Here is a 14,471-nt window from a genome sequence, read left to right as displayed (position 1 = left end):
TGCTTTTCAACTCAAAATTCATTTCCCACCAAGACAGTTTGTATCTTACCACTTGACCGAATGTTGATGAACGGATAGTTGGGCATCACCAGCTTGTTGAAGTTAAATTTGTAAGTAAACCTTTTCCCTTTTGTTTTATGCAGGATCCTCTTGTTGTAATAGTACCTATAAAAAAAGGACTATATATCATTTATCTTGTAGCTACTTGACAGCTCTTGATACACTTAGGTAACCACTGAGATCAACAATTCTGCCTCTATGCATTATTACAAAATCACTACTGTTCTTTCTCAGCCTGGCCCCTATTAGAGCTGAGATCTAAGAGCTTAAATTTCTAATTCAATTTTCAACTAAACTCTACCTTTTGGCTAGAGCTTTACAAAATTCATCTCACTTTAAGATTGTGAACACCTATCCAGCCCCAATCACCTTTCTTCATATCTCTACAATTTCAATTTTATAGTTCATTTCCTTCCTGTTCCACTGTATGTCACTAACTGCCTACTTTCTTTTTCCTATCTTGCCCAGGTGGGAGTACACAAATATCTTGGGAGACCTGATGTGGTTTCTCTAGAGGCATAGACAAAGGAATGTAAAACTATCTTATGATGGTACCTCAAACAATGGAAAACAGCAGCCAATGTGGTCCCCTTCATCTTCAAAGACTCAAAGGGATGCAAGAGGCTTCACTAATGCTACAAATTTTATGTTCAAGGTCACTAAGCATGAAGAAGGGCAGAAAAACAAGTACCTGAAAGGGGACCTTGCACCTATTCAGTAGCACAGGTCATCAACTGCCTTCTGGCCCTTTGAGGGCATTATAAAGTGTTATGAAATTTAAAACCTGATGAAGAGAACCTGAGAAAACTAATAGTACTCATCTTTAGATATGTTGAAGCAACCTATGGATCTATGACTGAGCACACAGGTACAGTTCCTGAACAGAGAGGTCAGTGCCATTATTCATTCCATGAGTCCTCCTCCTGTGAACCTGCCTCACCTTTTCCTAGTTTCTTCTGGGGAGGGGCAAAAAAGAGAAATTTTAATAGATTCCCAATAGGGAAGTCTAAACTAATCCTCTGGATTATAAATGAGCTCCAACCTATGTTTCACCACACACTCTCGCCCACTACAGAGCAGAATCGGCTGTCTGTCAGGATCCAGTGCCAGCCACGCTGGAATTCCCTCCTACATACAACCAAAGATATGCCTTTTCTCCTCCTGTGCTACTCAGATTCAACAGCTCTTATACTCCCACTTTAAAGCCTACATTATTCACTAAGATAGTATAGTCTCTTATCACCTGATATCCTTTTTATCTAACATTCACTAAACTGCTTAGTCTCCTTCCAATCTGTTAACACCACAGATTTGGGAATCCTTTCCCTTACCTGAGGGCCCGGCTCAGCTTGTCATAATTCATCTGTGGTTTGCATTTCCTGCGGCCCCAGAGGCGGGCCACCTCATCTGGATCCTTGATGACAAACTCTCCATACTCTCCTTGCTGCCAGGCGATGACATGGCGGAACTCCTCCTTTTGTAGCAGCTCCAGGATGAAGTGCCACAGCTGGATCTGCCGGGAACCGGGGGATGACTCTGTCTTGTAGGCCCAGTCAGGAAACTGATACCCTTTAATGTGAAGAGGGCAAGACAGAGGTAGTTAGGAACTAGGTAAATGCATACCAGCAGCCCAACTTCACATTCCACTGGTAAAAAACTCTAAAGTGCTTTGCAAACATGCTATAAACACCCTTTTGGTCAGCCTGGACTAACCACAACATGGGAGAAAAAGCAGAGAAGTTACCTATCCTTGTAGCAATCATTAAATCTGACAGAGCTGAGTGGTGGCACCCAGGTGTCCTAATCTCTCACCCTTTCATACATTACTAAATCACACACCTACTTTGAATGAGGGTATAAAAGTCCCAAAGAAAGCAAACAAGAAAGATAAACTAATGCTTTAGGAAAATACAGCTGAAAACTCCTTATCCCCAGATTGGAACTGTGCCTCTAACAGGGAAGAGATGCTACAGCTTGGGATATGGGTGTGGTGACCAGACATGTTAAATATACATCTACAGGAAACAAGCCTGCAACTGTCCTAGCAGTATCCACCCAGTCAAGACGTTGTCAGTCCTGGTCTGGCATTTGAGAACAGAGCACAGTGAAGAGAATAGGAACAACGGAGGGACATTCCAGGTGTCTCAGAGATGATTAAGTTTTGCTCACCTCCACCTCCTTCTGGCTTTTCCACGATGCTACAGCCTGCTTTCATTTTCACCCTCCTGCTGAGAGAGACAAGCCACACAATTGAAGACTTTAAGATGCTATTTGTTTAAAAAAAAAAAAAAAAAGATGCTATTTGTTATCCTCCCGGTGTTTTCTAGTGCAGCCTTCTCTTAGACTTTCTTGTCTTTCCTTCCACATGCAACCCTCTTTCTTTCAAACATGTCACCTCCAAACTGCTAATCCCCAAGTCATCAAATGATGGGCCTTGGGTCATCAGCTTCAAAAGTCATAATTATCTTTCACCTGACTTTAAACCACAAAGCATAAACACTGTCTTTTATATTTGCTTTCTTCCTCCTGACCAACCCTTCAAATGTTAAAAAAAAAAAAAAGTACAGTTAAATGAGTCCAAAAAGGCAGCCAGAACAAGTCAAACAGTTTGTCTTCTATTACTAGACAAGCTAGATGCCAAGATACACAAACCTGAGTTCACCCAGATGTACCAGCTTAAAGAAGAGTGAAAAAAGTCCAAACCCATTTGATTCCCACTCAAGAATGAACATCTGATTTTGATTTATTTTACAGAATTATACAAGATGGAAGAAGGAAAACTCCCCATCCCAAACTGCCTCTTCCCACTTGAAAAAACACACTGGGATACAGGAAGTAAACACACCACAGGTACAGGAGATACTGGAAAGGTCTTTTTGAGAAAATTTTTACATTTTCTTCCTTTAACAGGAAGGGGGGGAAAAAAGCAGGCATTTCTGAGGACCTTCTTCTGGCCAACGAGTGGAGGGAGTCTGCGAATTGTGTTCATTCCATCCAGATTTACAGTTCCTCAATAAATTCCCGTTCCCAGCAGCGAGCAGTTTTGTTCAATCAATTCTTTAGCAAAAAGGAGAGAGGTGAGACTGCCAGAGGGACGTGGGAGCGGGAGAGGGCAGGGCCACCCCCACTGTTCTCCCGGATGGATGACAGGCCCTTAGCACCCACATTAACAGGAGTCCGGAGGGAATGATGATGCCCCAGTGGGCCCCGGGGTGGGAATGAATTCCTAATCTTAGAAATTTCATCTGACCTAAGATTCCTCTAACTCCTTTGAATACTTTTCTCACCATACACACTCAGAAGACCAGCAAGTTTCCTCTACAAAGCTGCCGGGGGCTGAGGATGAGAAAAATACCACAAGGGAAGGAGAAGGCAAGCAGACCCAAGACACGCACGCACGAGACTCACAATAACAAGGCACCGGGACGAGGCAGGGGCTTCCTCTCCTATCTCAGTGACAATGCGGGAGGAAAGACACTAATTCCCCTGCTGCTCCAGGAAGCGGCCCCGGACACCTCTGTCCGGTCGCAGGGCCTTCACCCCGCCGCAGGAGCGGCCTCCAACCCGCACGGCGGAGCGCTACGAACCCTGCCGCAGCAATGACCCGACCAGGAAGCCCTCTCTTGACACCGGGCTCCCCGCAGAGCACCCGCGGGAGCCCGAGAGGCTCCCAATTAAGATACGCGTCTATTCCGCAAGCCCCGGACCGCCGCCGCCCTCAGACCACGACCCTTCCCTCGAAGCGAGCACGCGTCTGGGTGCGGGCTCCCAGAACAGTTCCCAGCATCTGCTCCCACAGCCACGGGAGCCGCCTTTCTGCTCGAGCCTGGCCGGGTCTCCCTTCCCCATGGCTTTCGCGCGGACGCTGCCCCGGGTCTTGGTCGCCCCCCGGGCACGGGCCCTCTCCTCCCCGCCCCCGCGCCGGGTGAGGCCCGGTTGTGGAGAACGCCGCCCTGCTGGCCACCCGGACCCCGGGGCCGCGGTCTCCACCGGGCTCCGCGGTCCGGCCTGGAGAAGCCCGACGGCCGCGGCAAGGCCGGACTCACCTCTCCCCGGCGCGGTCCGTCTTCGGTCCGGTCTCCTCCGCGGCGTCTCCGGCTCCTCCTCATCCACCCCAGCAGGAAGTGACCTCCTCGGCTGCTGTCGTCACTTCCATCCTCAGAGGGAGGGCGGGGGCGGGGAGGCGCCCTCCCGCCGGCTCCCGGCCTCACCTCGCCGCGCCCAGCCGCGGCTCCCTCTCCTTTCTTCTCCCGGCAGACGCCGACTTCCTCCCGCACCCCTCCCACTGCGCGCTCCCCTCGCGGCGCATCCCTCGCCCCCCAACCCGGCACGGCGCATGCGTCACGCTGCGGGGGCACGTTACGCACGCTCGCGCGCCGGCGGGGCCCCGTCTGCCCTCCTGGAGGGTGACGCGGCGCGAGGCGGTGACGGGCCGGGGTCCCTGCCACTGGGGGACCCTTGTAAACACACCTGGAAGGGCCCTGGAGCTGGGGTGCGGGACGCCTCGCACTGTCGAAGGGAGACCCCGTGTCTCCCAAACCAGCCCAGGACCTCCCAGCGATGGGAGACCCCGCAGAGGGAAGGGAGGACCCCGCAGGCTCAGGCTTCCAAGAAGAGGTCTTTGATATACAAGTAAAAGCTTTCTCTGAAGCACGGTGCTTTGGCATTTGTTCTCTATAAAGCCCAGAATGTGATGGCTTCTCTGCTGGTCCCAGTCCCTCTGCATTTAGTTTTAATCTGTGTCAATCTAAGCAGTTTAATAGTCTTGTCATTCAAAATGAGTTCTCCTTCTTTTTCCTTTTGCTTTTGTCTCTGCAGGAACAATAACAAATATCCTGTCCAAAGCATCTCGCCCCCCTTCCTTTAAGGGTCATTAATGGTTAAGGATCTCAAACAATTCGACTGTCTCCACTTCAACCACCTTAGATCTGAGCGGTATCCAGGCCTAGTTTCACCCCAGAGGCAGAAGAAAGGGAGGAGTGGGGATAAGTAAGAGTTAAGTCAATTAAAATAAATGTGGGGAGATGAAGAATGTAGATGGGATTGAAGAAGAATTGAAGATCATTTTTTTAAAAAAAACAGTCTCACTTTATCGTCCTAGAGTGCTTTGGCATCACAGCTCACAGCAACCTCTAACTTCTGGGTTTAGGCAATTTTCTTGTCTCAGCCTCTCCAGTAGCTGGGACTACCGGTGCCCACCACAACGTTGGGGTATTTTGTTTGTTGCAGTTTGGCCCGGGCCACTCCGTGTATGGAGCCATGCCTTACTAATTCAGCCACAGGCGCCGCCCTGAAGAGCAGTTTTGATCAAACAGACTAAAACTTTGTTTTGTAACATTGCTCTGATAACACCTTTTCAGGCCAGGAGTAGTGACTCACACCTGTAATCCCAAAGCTTTGGTGGGCCTAAGATCACTTGATGCCATCATAGCAAGACCCCGTCTCTACAAAAAATTTAAAAATTAGCCAGGCTTGGAGCCTGTAGTCCCAGCTACTCTGAAGGCAGAGGCAAGAGGAGCTTGAGCCCACGAATTCTGATCTTTAAAGAGCTGTGATTGTGCCACTGCACTCCAGCCTGCTTGACAGAAAAACACCCTTTCAGCCTTTCTACAACATAGAACATGGAAATATAAACGTTAGTTGTTAACAAAAGTTGAATTCTGGTTTTGGATATACTACTAGCCTATCTCTAGCTGTTGATAAATAAACTAAAAGTTGGTCCTTCTGGCCTAAAATTATCTTACCTGTTTAAAAGAAAGTCATTGTTTCTGCCTGTCTTCCTTGGATAATAACATTGGTGACGTGAGGTCTTTTCTAGTTAGAAAATCCCTATTATGTAGGCAAATAAGATAAGGAGCAAGGTTTAAGAGTGGTAGAGAGTTATCACTGATATGTGCAACTAGTCCATTAGTTCTATGAGTACTATAGGAACTGTCTGTATGTATATATTTTTGTATCTTCTGCATAGTATCTAGATTGGAACAGTATCTTAAGTGTCAGATGTTTGGTTGAATATTTCCTTTAAAATTATTAGCTAAATGATGGAAATTGTATTTAGGTCCTCACACTTTCAACTACTAGCTTCGTAACTTGATTAAATGATTTAACTTCTTTGTGTCAGTTCCTCTACTTGTTTGGTTATATTAGATGTGTTAACAATATATGTAGAGTTATGGAGAGAAGGGAACACCTCTACACTGCTGGTGCGATTGCAAACTAATACAGCCCTTTTGGAGAGAAGTATGGAGAATCCTTAAAGATCTAAATGTAGACTTTCCATTTGACCCTGCAATCCCATTACTAGGTATCTATCCAGAAGAAGATAAATCATTTTACCACAAAGACATTTCCACTTGAGTGTTTATTGCAGCTCAATTCATAATAGCCAAGTCGTGGAAACAACCTAAGTGCTCATCAAACCACGAATGGATCAACAAACTGTAGTATATGTATACCATGGAATATTATGTAGCCATTAAAAAGATGGAGACTTTACATCTTTTACATTTACCTGGATGGAGTTGAAATACATTCTTCTTAGTAAAGTATTCCAGGAATGGAAAAATGAGCATCCAAGGTACTCCATACTAATATGAAATCAATATATAAGCAATTACATGTTCCTAGGAGCAATAAAACACTATTATAGTCCAGTTTAGGGGTAGAGGGAAGCGGGGACGGGGGCGGTGGGGTGGCAGAAGGAGAGAGGGCATGAGGCAGGATCTCACCTAATGTGTACATTGTGAGGGTGTATAGCATGCCCCCTGGGTGAGGGGCTCTTCCACAACTGGAACTTTGCCCTGGAAGTGAGAACAATGTAACCTAAATATTGTACCCTCATATTAATTTGAATAAAGTTTAAAAGAAAATGATATATAGAGAGTGGTTAGAACAGAGAATGACACATCAAAAGTATGACAGGTGAATAAAATGCTGGAGAAAATAATAATCACAGGAATGATTATCACAAGAATCCTCAAATTCTCATACCACCCATGCAAGTCTTAGAAATTGTGTCAACTCAGAAACCAGGGTGTTTAGGAATGAGCAGTTTCTTTTGAAAGTCTGAAATTGTTAACCTTTGGTCCATAGCTCATGGTTAGAGCCGGCACTGTCAGCTTGGAAGGATTCTTGCTCTACAAACGGCCAGGAACCAGACTATAGGGAATCTTTCTGCATATTTTTACTCAACCCAGACTCCTAGTGGTTCTCTGCTGCTGCTTCTCAGACTAATTAAGGTCACAAAGGATGACTTGAGTAAACACAATTAGCAGAGATAAACAGGTCTCTTTTTACTTGGCTGGAATCCGAATTGTTATGTTGAGAAATGTTTATAACTTAGCAGAACTCAACAGTTTTTACATTAAGAATCTAATCACTGGCCTGAAACTCAGCGGGTGAATTTGGGTTCGATGAAGCAAACTGGAAATTCCCTAATAATTAGTGGGTCCAGATAAATGAGTTGTGTGCTGGGAACCTCTCGTGTGGTGGTAGAATCTGGGGAGATGGGGATGGCTAGGGACTTCTTGCTTAGTGTGCCTAAGGTCCCTATCCACTATTTCCTTCACCATAGCACTGCTGCCTTCTCCGTCTGCTGCAAACAGCCTTTTACAACTTGGAGATTCTTCATGTTCCTGAGATAGGGATGGCATGAGGGTGGACTTTCTGAAAGCATGGGGGTGGACACAGACACAGCACAGGAGTCAAGACAGGTTGTAATCTCTTTAGAATTTCTACTTGCTCAAAGCCCTCTTTGTCCCCTGACACTACCCTCCTACCCTCTTCCCACCCATCTTTATAGTGTCCCGTATGTCTAGGATGAGTTTCTGTTTTTAATCTCACACTCTCAATTCCATTGTCACCACAACACAGCTACTCCACTGCTTCTTGTTTTTAAAAAAGAGAAAAGTAAGAGCTCCTGAAATTTATTTTTCTTCCAGAAACTCTTCTTAGATTGGTGTGTGTGCGTGTGCGTGTGTGTGTTCTCTAGCTTGCACTTCTTTATTATTCCTATTTTCATTTATACACTTAAATTCTCTACACCCTAAACTTACCTGGGCATGTATATAAGAGCTGTTCTCTCTATTCTGGGTAGATTACTGTTATTCTATCATCTGCATGTTGTACACATGTCTGTTCTTCCTAGTGTGTTTGTTTTAGATTGCAGGTCCTCAGAGATTAGAGCCACAGTCAGTAGGCCCAGAGCAGTTGGTGTCATCATTTGAAATGCCTAATGATGATAATTTCCTTCTCTGCTATCACATGGACTGATGTGCTGACTGTACTAGATTCTTCCCCTCCTTCTGCAGTCTCCTCTTAAGTCTCCTAGGAAAAGGCTGCTGACTTTCTCCCCCGCCCCTCCCCAGAGTTTGTTCTTACTAAACCTGGATTCAGAAGACCTGAGTTTCAGTCTTGGTTCTGTCCTTGGCTAACTCTGTTCTCTGACAAGCCACTAACCCTCCTCATCTCTAAAAGGGGACACTATGTCCTTGATGAGGACAGAGTGTAACAGCAGCTGTGGAGTGCTTGTTAACTATGAAACTCTTTACAAAGGCCAAGGATTATGGTTACTCCTGCTACCATCCCAGACCCCACACTGTTCTTGGTATCAAGAACTTAAGCTTCACAGTTATCACCTAATTTCATAAACTGAGTGGATTTAATGTTTCAAACTTGTGTAGAAATCTAATGAAAAGAGAATTTTGTTCTGAGAATTAAGGTGCTAGGTTTTCTTACATAAGCATGTATGAAATTGACCTATTTCCACTCTGTGACTCAGTTTCCCCTTTAAAATGAAGATAAGTAATTATAAGGGAATAAATCAGCTAAATAGTATGTGGTTCTTTCTTTCTTTTTTTTTTTGTCAGAGTTTCACTTTGTCACCCTTGGTAGAATGCTATGGTGTCACAGCTCACAGCAACCTCAAACTCTTGGGCTCAAGTGATTCTCTTGCCTCAGATTCCCGAGTGATTGGTACTACAGGTGCCCACTACAATGCCCAGCTATTTTTTTTTTTTAAAGAGAAGGGGGTCTCGCTCTTGCTCAGGCCAGTCTGGAACTCCTTAGCTCAAGCAATCCCCTTGCCTTGGCCTCCCAGAGTGCTAGGATTACAGGCATGAGCCATGGCACCTAGCCTAGTATGTGGTATTTTCATTTTACCACATTGGACTTTAAGTAGCTCATGAGCTCTTGTGTTTTGGTTTATTTTTCCCATCAACCTAAGGTTGTTGTGAGGATAGAGGAATTAATGTCAGTAACATGATTGGGGATCCCCAGATTAAAGGTTAAGTGAGTCCGAAGCAGAAGTAACTTTGCCCAAAGTTACAGCTTAGCCAGAAAAAGCCGACAGCCTGGCTGTTTATTTAGCAGTGGTTTGGGGACTCAAGGACTCTCCCCAATTCCATGTCCATCACAGTCCACAAATACCCTTCCTTTCATTTCCCCTTTTTTGGTCTTGGTTCCCCTCTCTCAAATCAGCACATTGGAGAGAGTTGTGAGAGATCATGAAGGAACAGAACTGGAGAAGAGGATTAACATGAGGAAATGAAGCTGTTTAAGCTTTTCCCCTGCTTCTCCAGCCCAGGAGAAAGATTCCCCTAACCAAATGCTTGATTGCCAGGATCCGTATAGTGAGTTCTAAAGGCTCACTTCTTCCAGGAAGTCTGAAGTTAACTGGAGCAGAAGACTAGCATCTTCTGGTTTTAACCTGTTGAGGTTAGCTTTGTTCTCCACTCTTATAATATGTGAAACCTTGACCTGTCTACCACATAAACTTTTTGCTTCCTTTCATATTTATTCATTGTTCATATCTGACTCTCACTGTATTCTCTTTATGACTGTCCATGTCATTTGCTATCCTGAGAAGGCAGGAGCAATGTCTATCTAATTCTCATTATATAATGACCAATAAAAATGATAGTCACTGTAATGGAGACATGGGATCATAGTCTAAGAAATTCCAGGAATGGTTGTAGTGAACAGTGGAGTGAGGCTTCAAATCAAGTTAACTTAAAGTCTGTCACTTTTAAGAATACTTTAGAAGAACTTTGCTTTAATAATTGCCCATGTATTTAAGGACTTGCAGGAGCTTAGAGATGGAATGAATGTCAGAGGTCATCTATCCCATCTTCCCATCAGTACCACCAGCCTCTCCTCGAAGCCTCACAATTATGGGGAGTTTGCTACTTTGCCCAACAACCTAGTCAATGTTTTTTCATTGTAAAATATATCATGCCTACAAAAGAGTATATAAAAATGTATGTAGATCAGGTGAACAATAAAACAAAACACTTAAGTATTTACTATCCATGCAAAGAACAGAAATTACCATACCCCAGAAGTCTTTTGCCTCTGTCCAATTTCATTTAAGCTCAATGCTTAGATTACCCTAGTTGTAGAAAGTTCTTCCTTATATGGAGCTGAAATATGTTCCATGGACACTTTTCCCCACAACTCCTACTTCTGGGTGCCGTGGCTATGTGATTAAATTTTATGTTTCTTCCATGTGACAACCCATTAGCTATTTGAAACCAGGTGTTACGCCGGAGTTGCCAGAAGAAACAAACATACTTAGTTCCTTTCCTTTTCCAATGTGGCTTCCACAACCAAACACAGTCTTCCCCAGACCGGGTCTGCCTAGCAAAGTATAGAGTGAAGCTGTTCCCTCTTTACTCAAGATACTCTTTTTATTGCTTTTTAAAAGATGGCCTTGGATAGGGTTGACTGTTTTCAGAGGCCATTGAATACTGCTGAGCTGATAGTCAAAATGCTCCTGGCTTTCTCACAAGGACCATTAACTCTGATTTCTCCTGTTAAGTAGTTTCTAAACCTAAATGCCAGACTTTACATTAATTCCACTAATCCCTGTCATTTTATTTTGTTGGGTTTGGTCTTTTATTCATTCCAGGCAGTCTATATCATCTTGATTTATTAGAGTGTATGATTATATAATTTGATAGGCAGCCTACTTAGAGCAAGCATGAAAACCACCTTTGCAGAATACATTAAAACGCCAAAATTAAGCTATGCTAAACATAATCAAATATTTTCTAAATGGCTCAGAAGTCACTGCAAGATCTTGCAGTGTCTCGTCAAGTATTGTACCTTTGATCTGTCGGATGCCGGTTTGTAGCACTGCAGGTAATGGGATCCCAAATAGCAGAGTGCTTAGTGTGTAAGATGCTGGCAGAAAGTTAAAGCCACTGTGGAAATCAGAGAACATCAAAGTAAATCTAGTCATTGTGTTGGCAGTGGAAGGGGGGTGAGAGTGTATGTAGGGTAGTTGGGCATTGTAAGGAACTGGGAATCAGTCATATTTTGGCATCAATTCAGAAGGCGGAACTTCTAGATACAGGTATTGCCAGGATATTTTTCTCTCAACAATAGATTATTGTAATGGGCTTGGCTAATGTGATTGCAATAATGTGTGAAGACCAGGTTCATTGGCACGATTTGAAAAGATCACCACTATTATAGTAACAGGTCTTGCTTTTGAAGCAAAAATCTTCCTGTGCTTTAGTCTAACGAAAAAGAAAAACTCAAAACTTGTAAGGGAAACACCCTAGCCCACACCTCCTTCTCCTGGCTGTAAGGAAAGCACCCGGGGCACAGAGAGCAGGCGCTGCAGAAGCACATGCACAAGTGCCGTCTTGCCCGGCTTCTCCATATGCAGATGTGGGTTGCAGACCAAGTCTTCTCCTGCCCCTGCATGCCAGTCTGGTCCAGAACAGTGCTAGTTTCTCTTAAGTTCCTTGTGGAAAATATTTTGCCCTGAGACTGCCCTTGAAGCCCTGAAACACTAATTGAACCTGAACGTTTTAATTGAACTTCATTACTTGAGCTGGGTGAGGGAGGAATAGGTCCCTTGGGTCTGACATAGGGGGAGAGAAGGCTCAACTTGCAGTTACACGGTTTGTCCCATGGTGCCATAATACACTGCCTCTGGGAACCCAGGTACTTGTGGCTTATCATTTACTTCATGTAATTCACACTTTACCTGCCTGAGTCTTCTCGCCTTGACACAGAGGGAAGTAGGAATCTGATGCAAATCATGAGACTGTCTAATATTGTGGGGTAGTGGCCAGAATTCAGGGAACTGCCATCAAATCAGTCACTTTACCCTCACAGCTAATGCTGTTCATTAGCGAGGTACGTGCTCTTCCCTATTCTGTGGAACGTAGAAGGTCAGATACTTGGGGTTTTGTGGAGCAAAAGTGACAATACTAAAATCTAGCATTGCTTTGCATAGACTTATGTTTTGCTTCCTGCAACTCCATGGAGCCCAAATCAAACCTCATTTCAAATAGTTCAATCTTATATTTATTAGTGTACTTTTATTTCTCAGCTGAACTTGCTCTGACATTAACACAGACTATTGGCCACGTTCACTGGGATCATTCTTTATTAGAGTAGAAATGGCCTGGTGATCTAAATATTTGCTAAGAGACTACTTTCCCAAGTACTGACATAACAGAATGGACATGCAGTTCTAGAAGACACTTTAGAAGACATCATAACTTCTTAGATCTGTGTTATGATGTTTCTCAAAGCAGTTTTTACATTTTACATAATCATTCACTTACCCATTATTTATTTATTCATTCCACAAAAATCCATACAGTAGCTACTGTGTACCATTCACCGTGCCAGACTTTGGAGAGACAAAGTTTGGTCTCCTCTTACTGTACTAACAGTTCTATTAGGAGTACTCCCTACAATTATTTAAAGGTGTGAACCACAGACCATGCAAGACAAATAGGAACAGAGTTTAATGTTGTAATCAAATATAACACAAACAGGTTCATCTAGTTCATTAAATTCTGTTTGTTCATTCCTCCAGCAGATATTGGTTGAGCAGCTACTATGAGCAGGGCACTGTGTTTTGCTAGGGCACAGATGATGGAAACAATGGGCTTTGCTTCAAAGAGTTGGTCAGAGAGAAAGACACATAAGCAGACAACTGTGACCCAATGTGGGGGTAGAGTGTGACCGACTGGTAACCTACTCAGAGTCATTCCTAACCCTTTCTTTCTGGTTTCCAGAGCCTTCTTCCCATTATAAAAGGGAGAATGCTTTCTTAGCTTTCCTTATACCTGGGAAAAGGACAAGTTAGAAAGTCCTGATCTGGAAATCTACTAGAAGGATTCTGGGAATGACTTTTCACTTGAAAAGAGAGCCCAAAGGGGAACTCCTATCCCTGAATCTTTTTCTGTTATAGGCTGTTTAGTGTACCCCTAAAATTCATGTTTAAGTCCTAATTCCCAGTACCTCAAAATGTGACTATATTTGGCAATTAGGTCTTTAGTTCTTAGTTAGATTAAAATGAGGCCATTAGGGTGGATTCTAATCCAATATGTTCTTATAAGAAGAGGACATTTGGACACAGACCTACACAGAGGAAAGACCATGTGAGACCACAGACCAAGCAGCGAGACCTCAGAGGGAACTGGCCCTGCCAACACCTTGGTCTTGGACTTCAAGCCTCCAGAATTGTGAGAAAAAAAATTCCTGTTGTTTGAGCCACCCAGGCTGTGATACCTGGTTATGGCAGCCCTAGCCAACCAACACTTCCCTGATTTTCAACGTTGTCCCATGAGTTTAGAGCTGCTACAGTCGTCTTGCAGAAGGGCCGAGAGAATTGCAGAGATGCTGACTTAGACCTCTGATATCATTGAGCCAAGCCTGGAACCATCTACCTCCAGATTTCTTGTGAAGAGACAATAAGGCCCTGTTGTGTTAGCTGCTTTAGGTGTGGGAGTTCTGTTACTCACAGCCACAAGCATCTTCAGGGATATATGCAAGATAGAGGCCTTGTGGTGTTGCAGGGACACCAAGAAGAGCTGTCTAGGTGACAGCTAATCTTGGGCCTTTAAAGATATGCAGAAATTTATCAAGTAAAGGACTGGACAAAGGGCATTTCAGGCAGAGAGGATAATAGCAAGAGCAGAGGCTGCCAGGTGTGCAGAATCTATGGTTATAAGCCTTTGGTGCTGTGGGGGGTCGAAGGATGGAGCTGGAAAGGCAAGACTATGGAGGTTGGCAGGGGTTGGACAGTGGAGTGGGGCCTCCATTGCTGCTAACGAGTGGGACTTTTCCCCTGGTGGTTTGGTGAGAGTGATGTGAGTGGGGGTTAAATTTAAGACGTCAAAGCTGGAGGCAAGATTCCAATCAGGAATTTCATGAACATTCAGGGAGAGAGGAGGGAACAGAATTAAGGTAGGAGAATGGAGATGGAGAGGAATGACAATGTCAGAAAACTCTAGAACCGTACCCACAGGATGCTGCACATGGACATTATTGCTCTGTGTAACTATTAGGTGTAAAGGTAAATGACTATCACTTATAATGTAGCCGAGAACAGAAAGCTGAACTTTATCCTGAATGCCAAACTAATTTTATGAACGATTAAAAAA

At 44.2% G+C, this 14,471-nt stretch overlaps 1 protein-coding gene across 2 annotated transcripts in view; it reads right to left on the bottom strand.

Moving 5' to 3' along the window:
• ETV3 (ETS variant 3) overlaps positions 1-4,376 on the bottom strand; it is an 11,911-nt gene extending 7,535 nt beyond the window's left edge. The window contains exons 1-4 of one of the 2 annotated variants that reach the window (XM_003795231.3): positions 4,107-4,376; positions 2,230-2,288; positions 1,392-1,629; positions 50-165 (exon numbers count right to left, since the gene is read on the bottom strand). In XM_003795231.3, coding sequence (XP_003795279.1) covers positions 50-165; positions 1,392-1,629; positions 2,230-2,275 — 400 coding nt within the window. In that variant the 5' untranslated portion in view covers positions 2,276-2,288; positions 4,107-4,376. The remainder of the gene's footprint in view (positions 1-49; positions 166-1,391; positions 1,630-2,229; positions 2,289-4,106) is intronic. The other variant, XM_023516482.1, reaches the window with a different exon arrangement.
• Positions 4,377-14,471: the final 10,095 nt, after the last annotated feature.

Source organism: Otolemur garnettii, unplaced genomic scaffold (genome assembly GCF_000181295.1).
Source record: "Otolemur garnettii isolate 467f Iridium unplaced genomic scaffold, OtoGar3 scaffold00091, whole genome shotgun sequence".
Lineage (NCBI taxonomy): Eukaryota > Metazoa > Chordata > Mammalia > Primates > Galagidae > Otolemur > Otolemur garnettii.
Note: the sequence above shows the minus strand (reverse complement) of the source record. Positions and strands in the feature narration are given on the sequence as shown.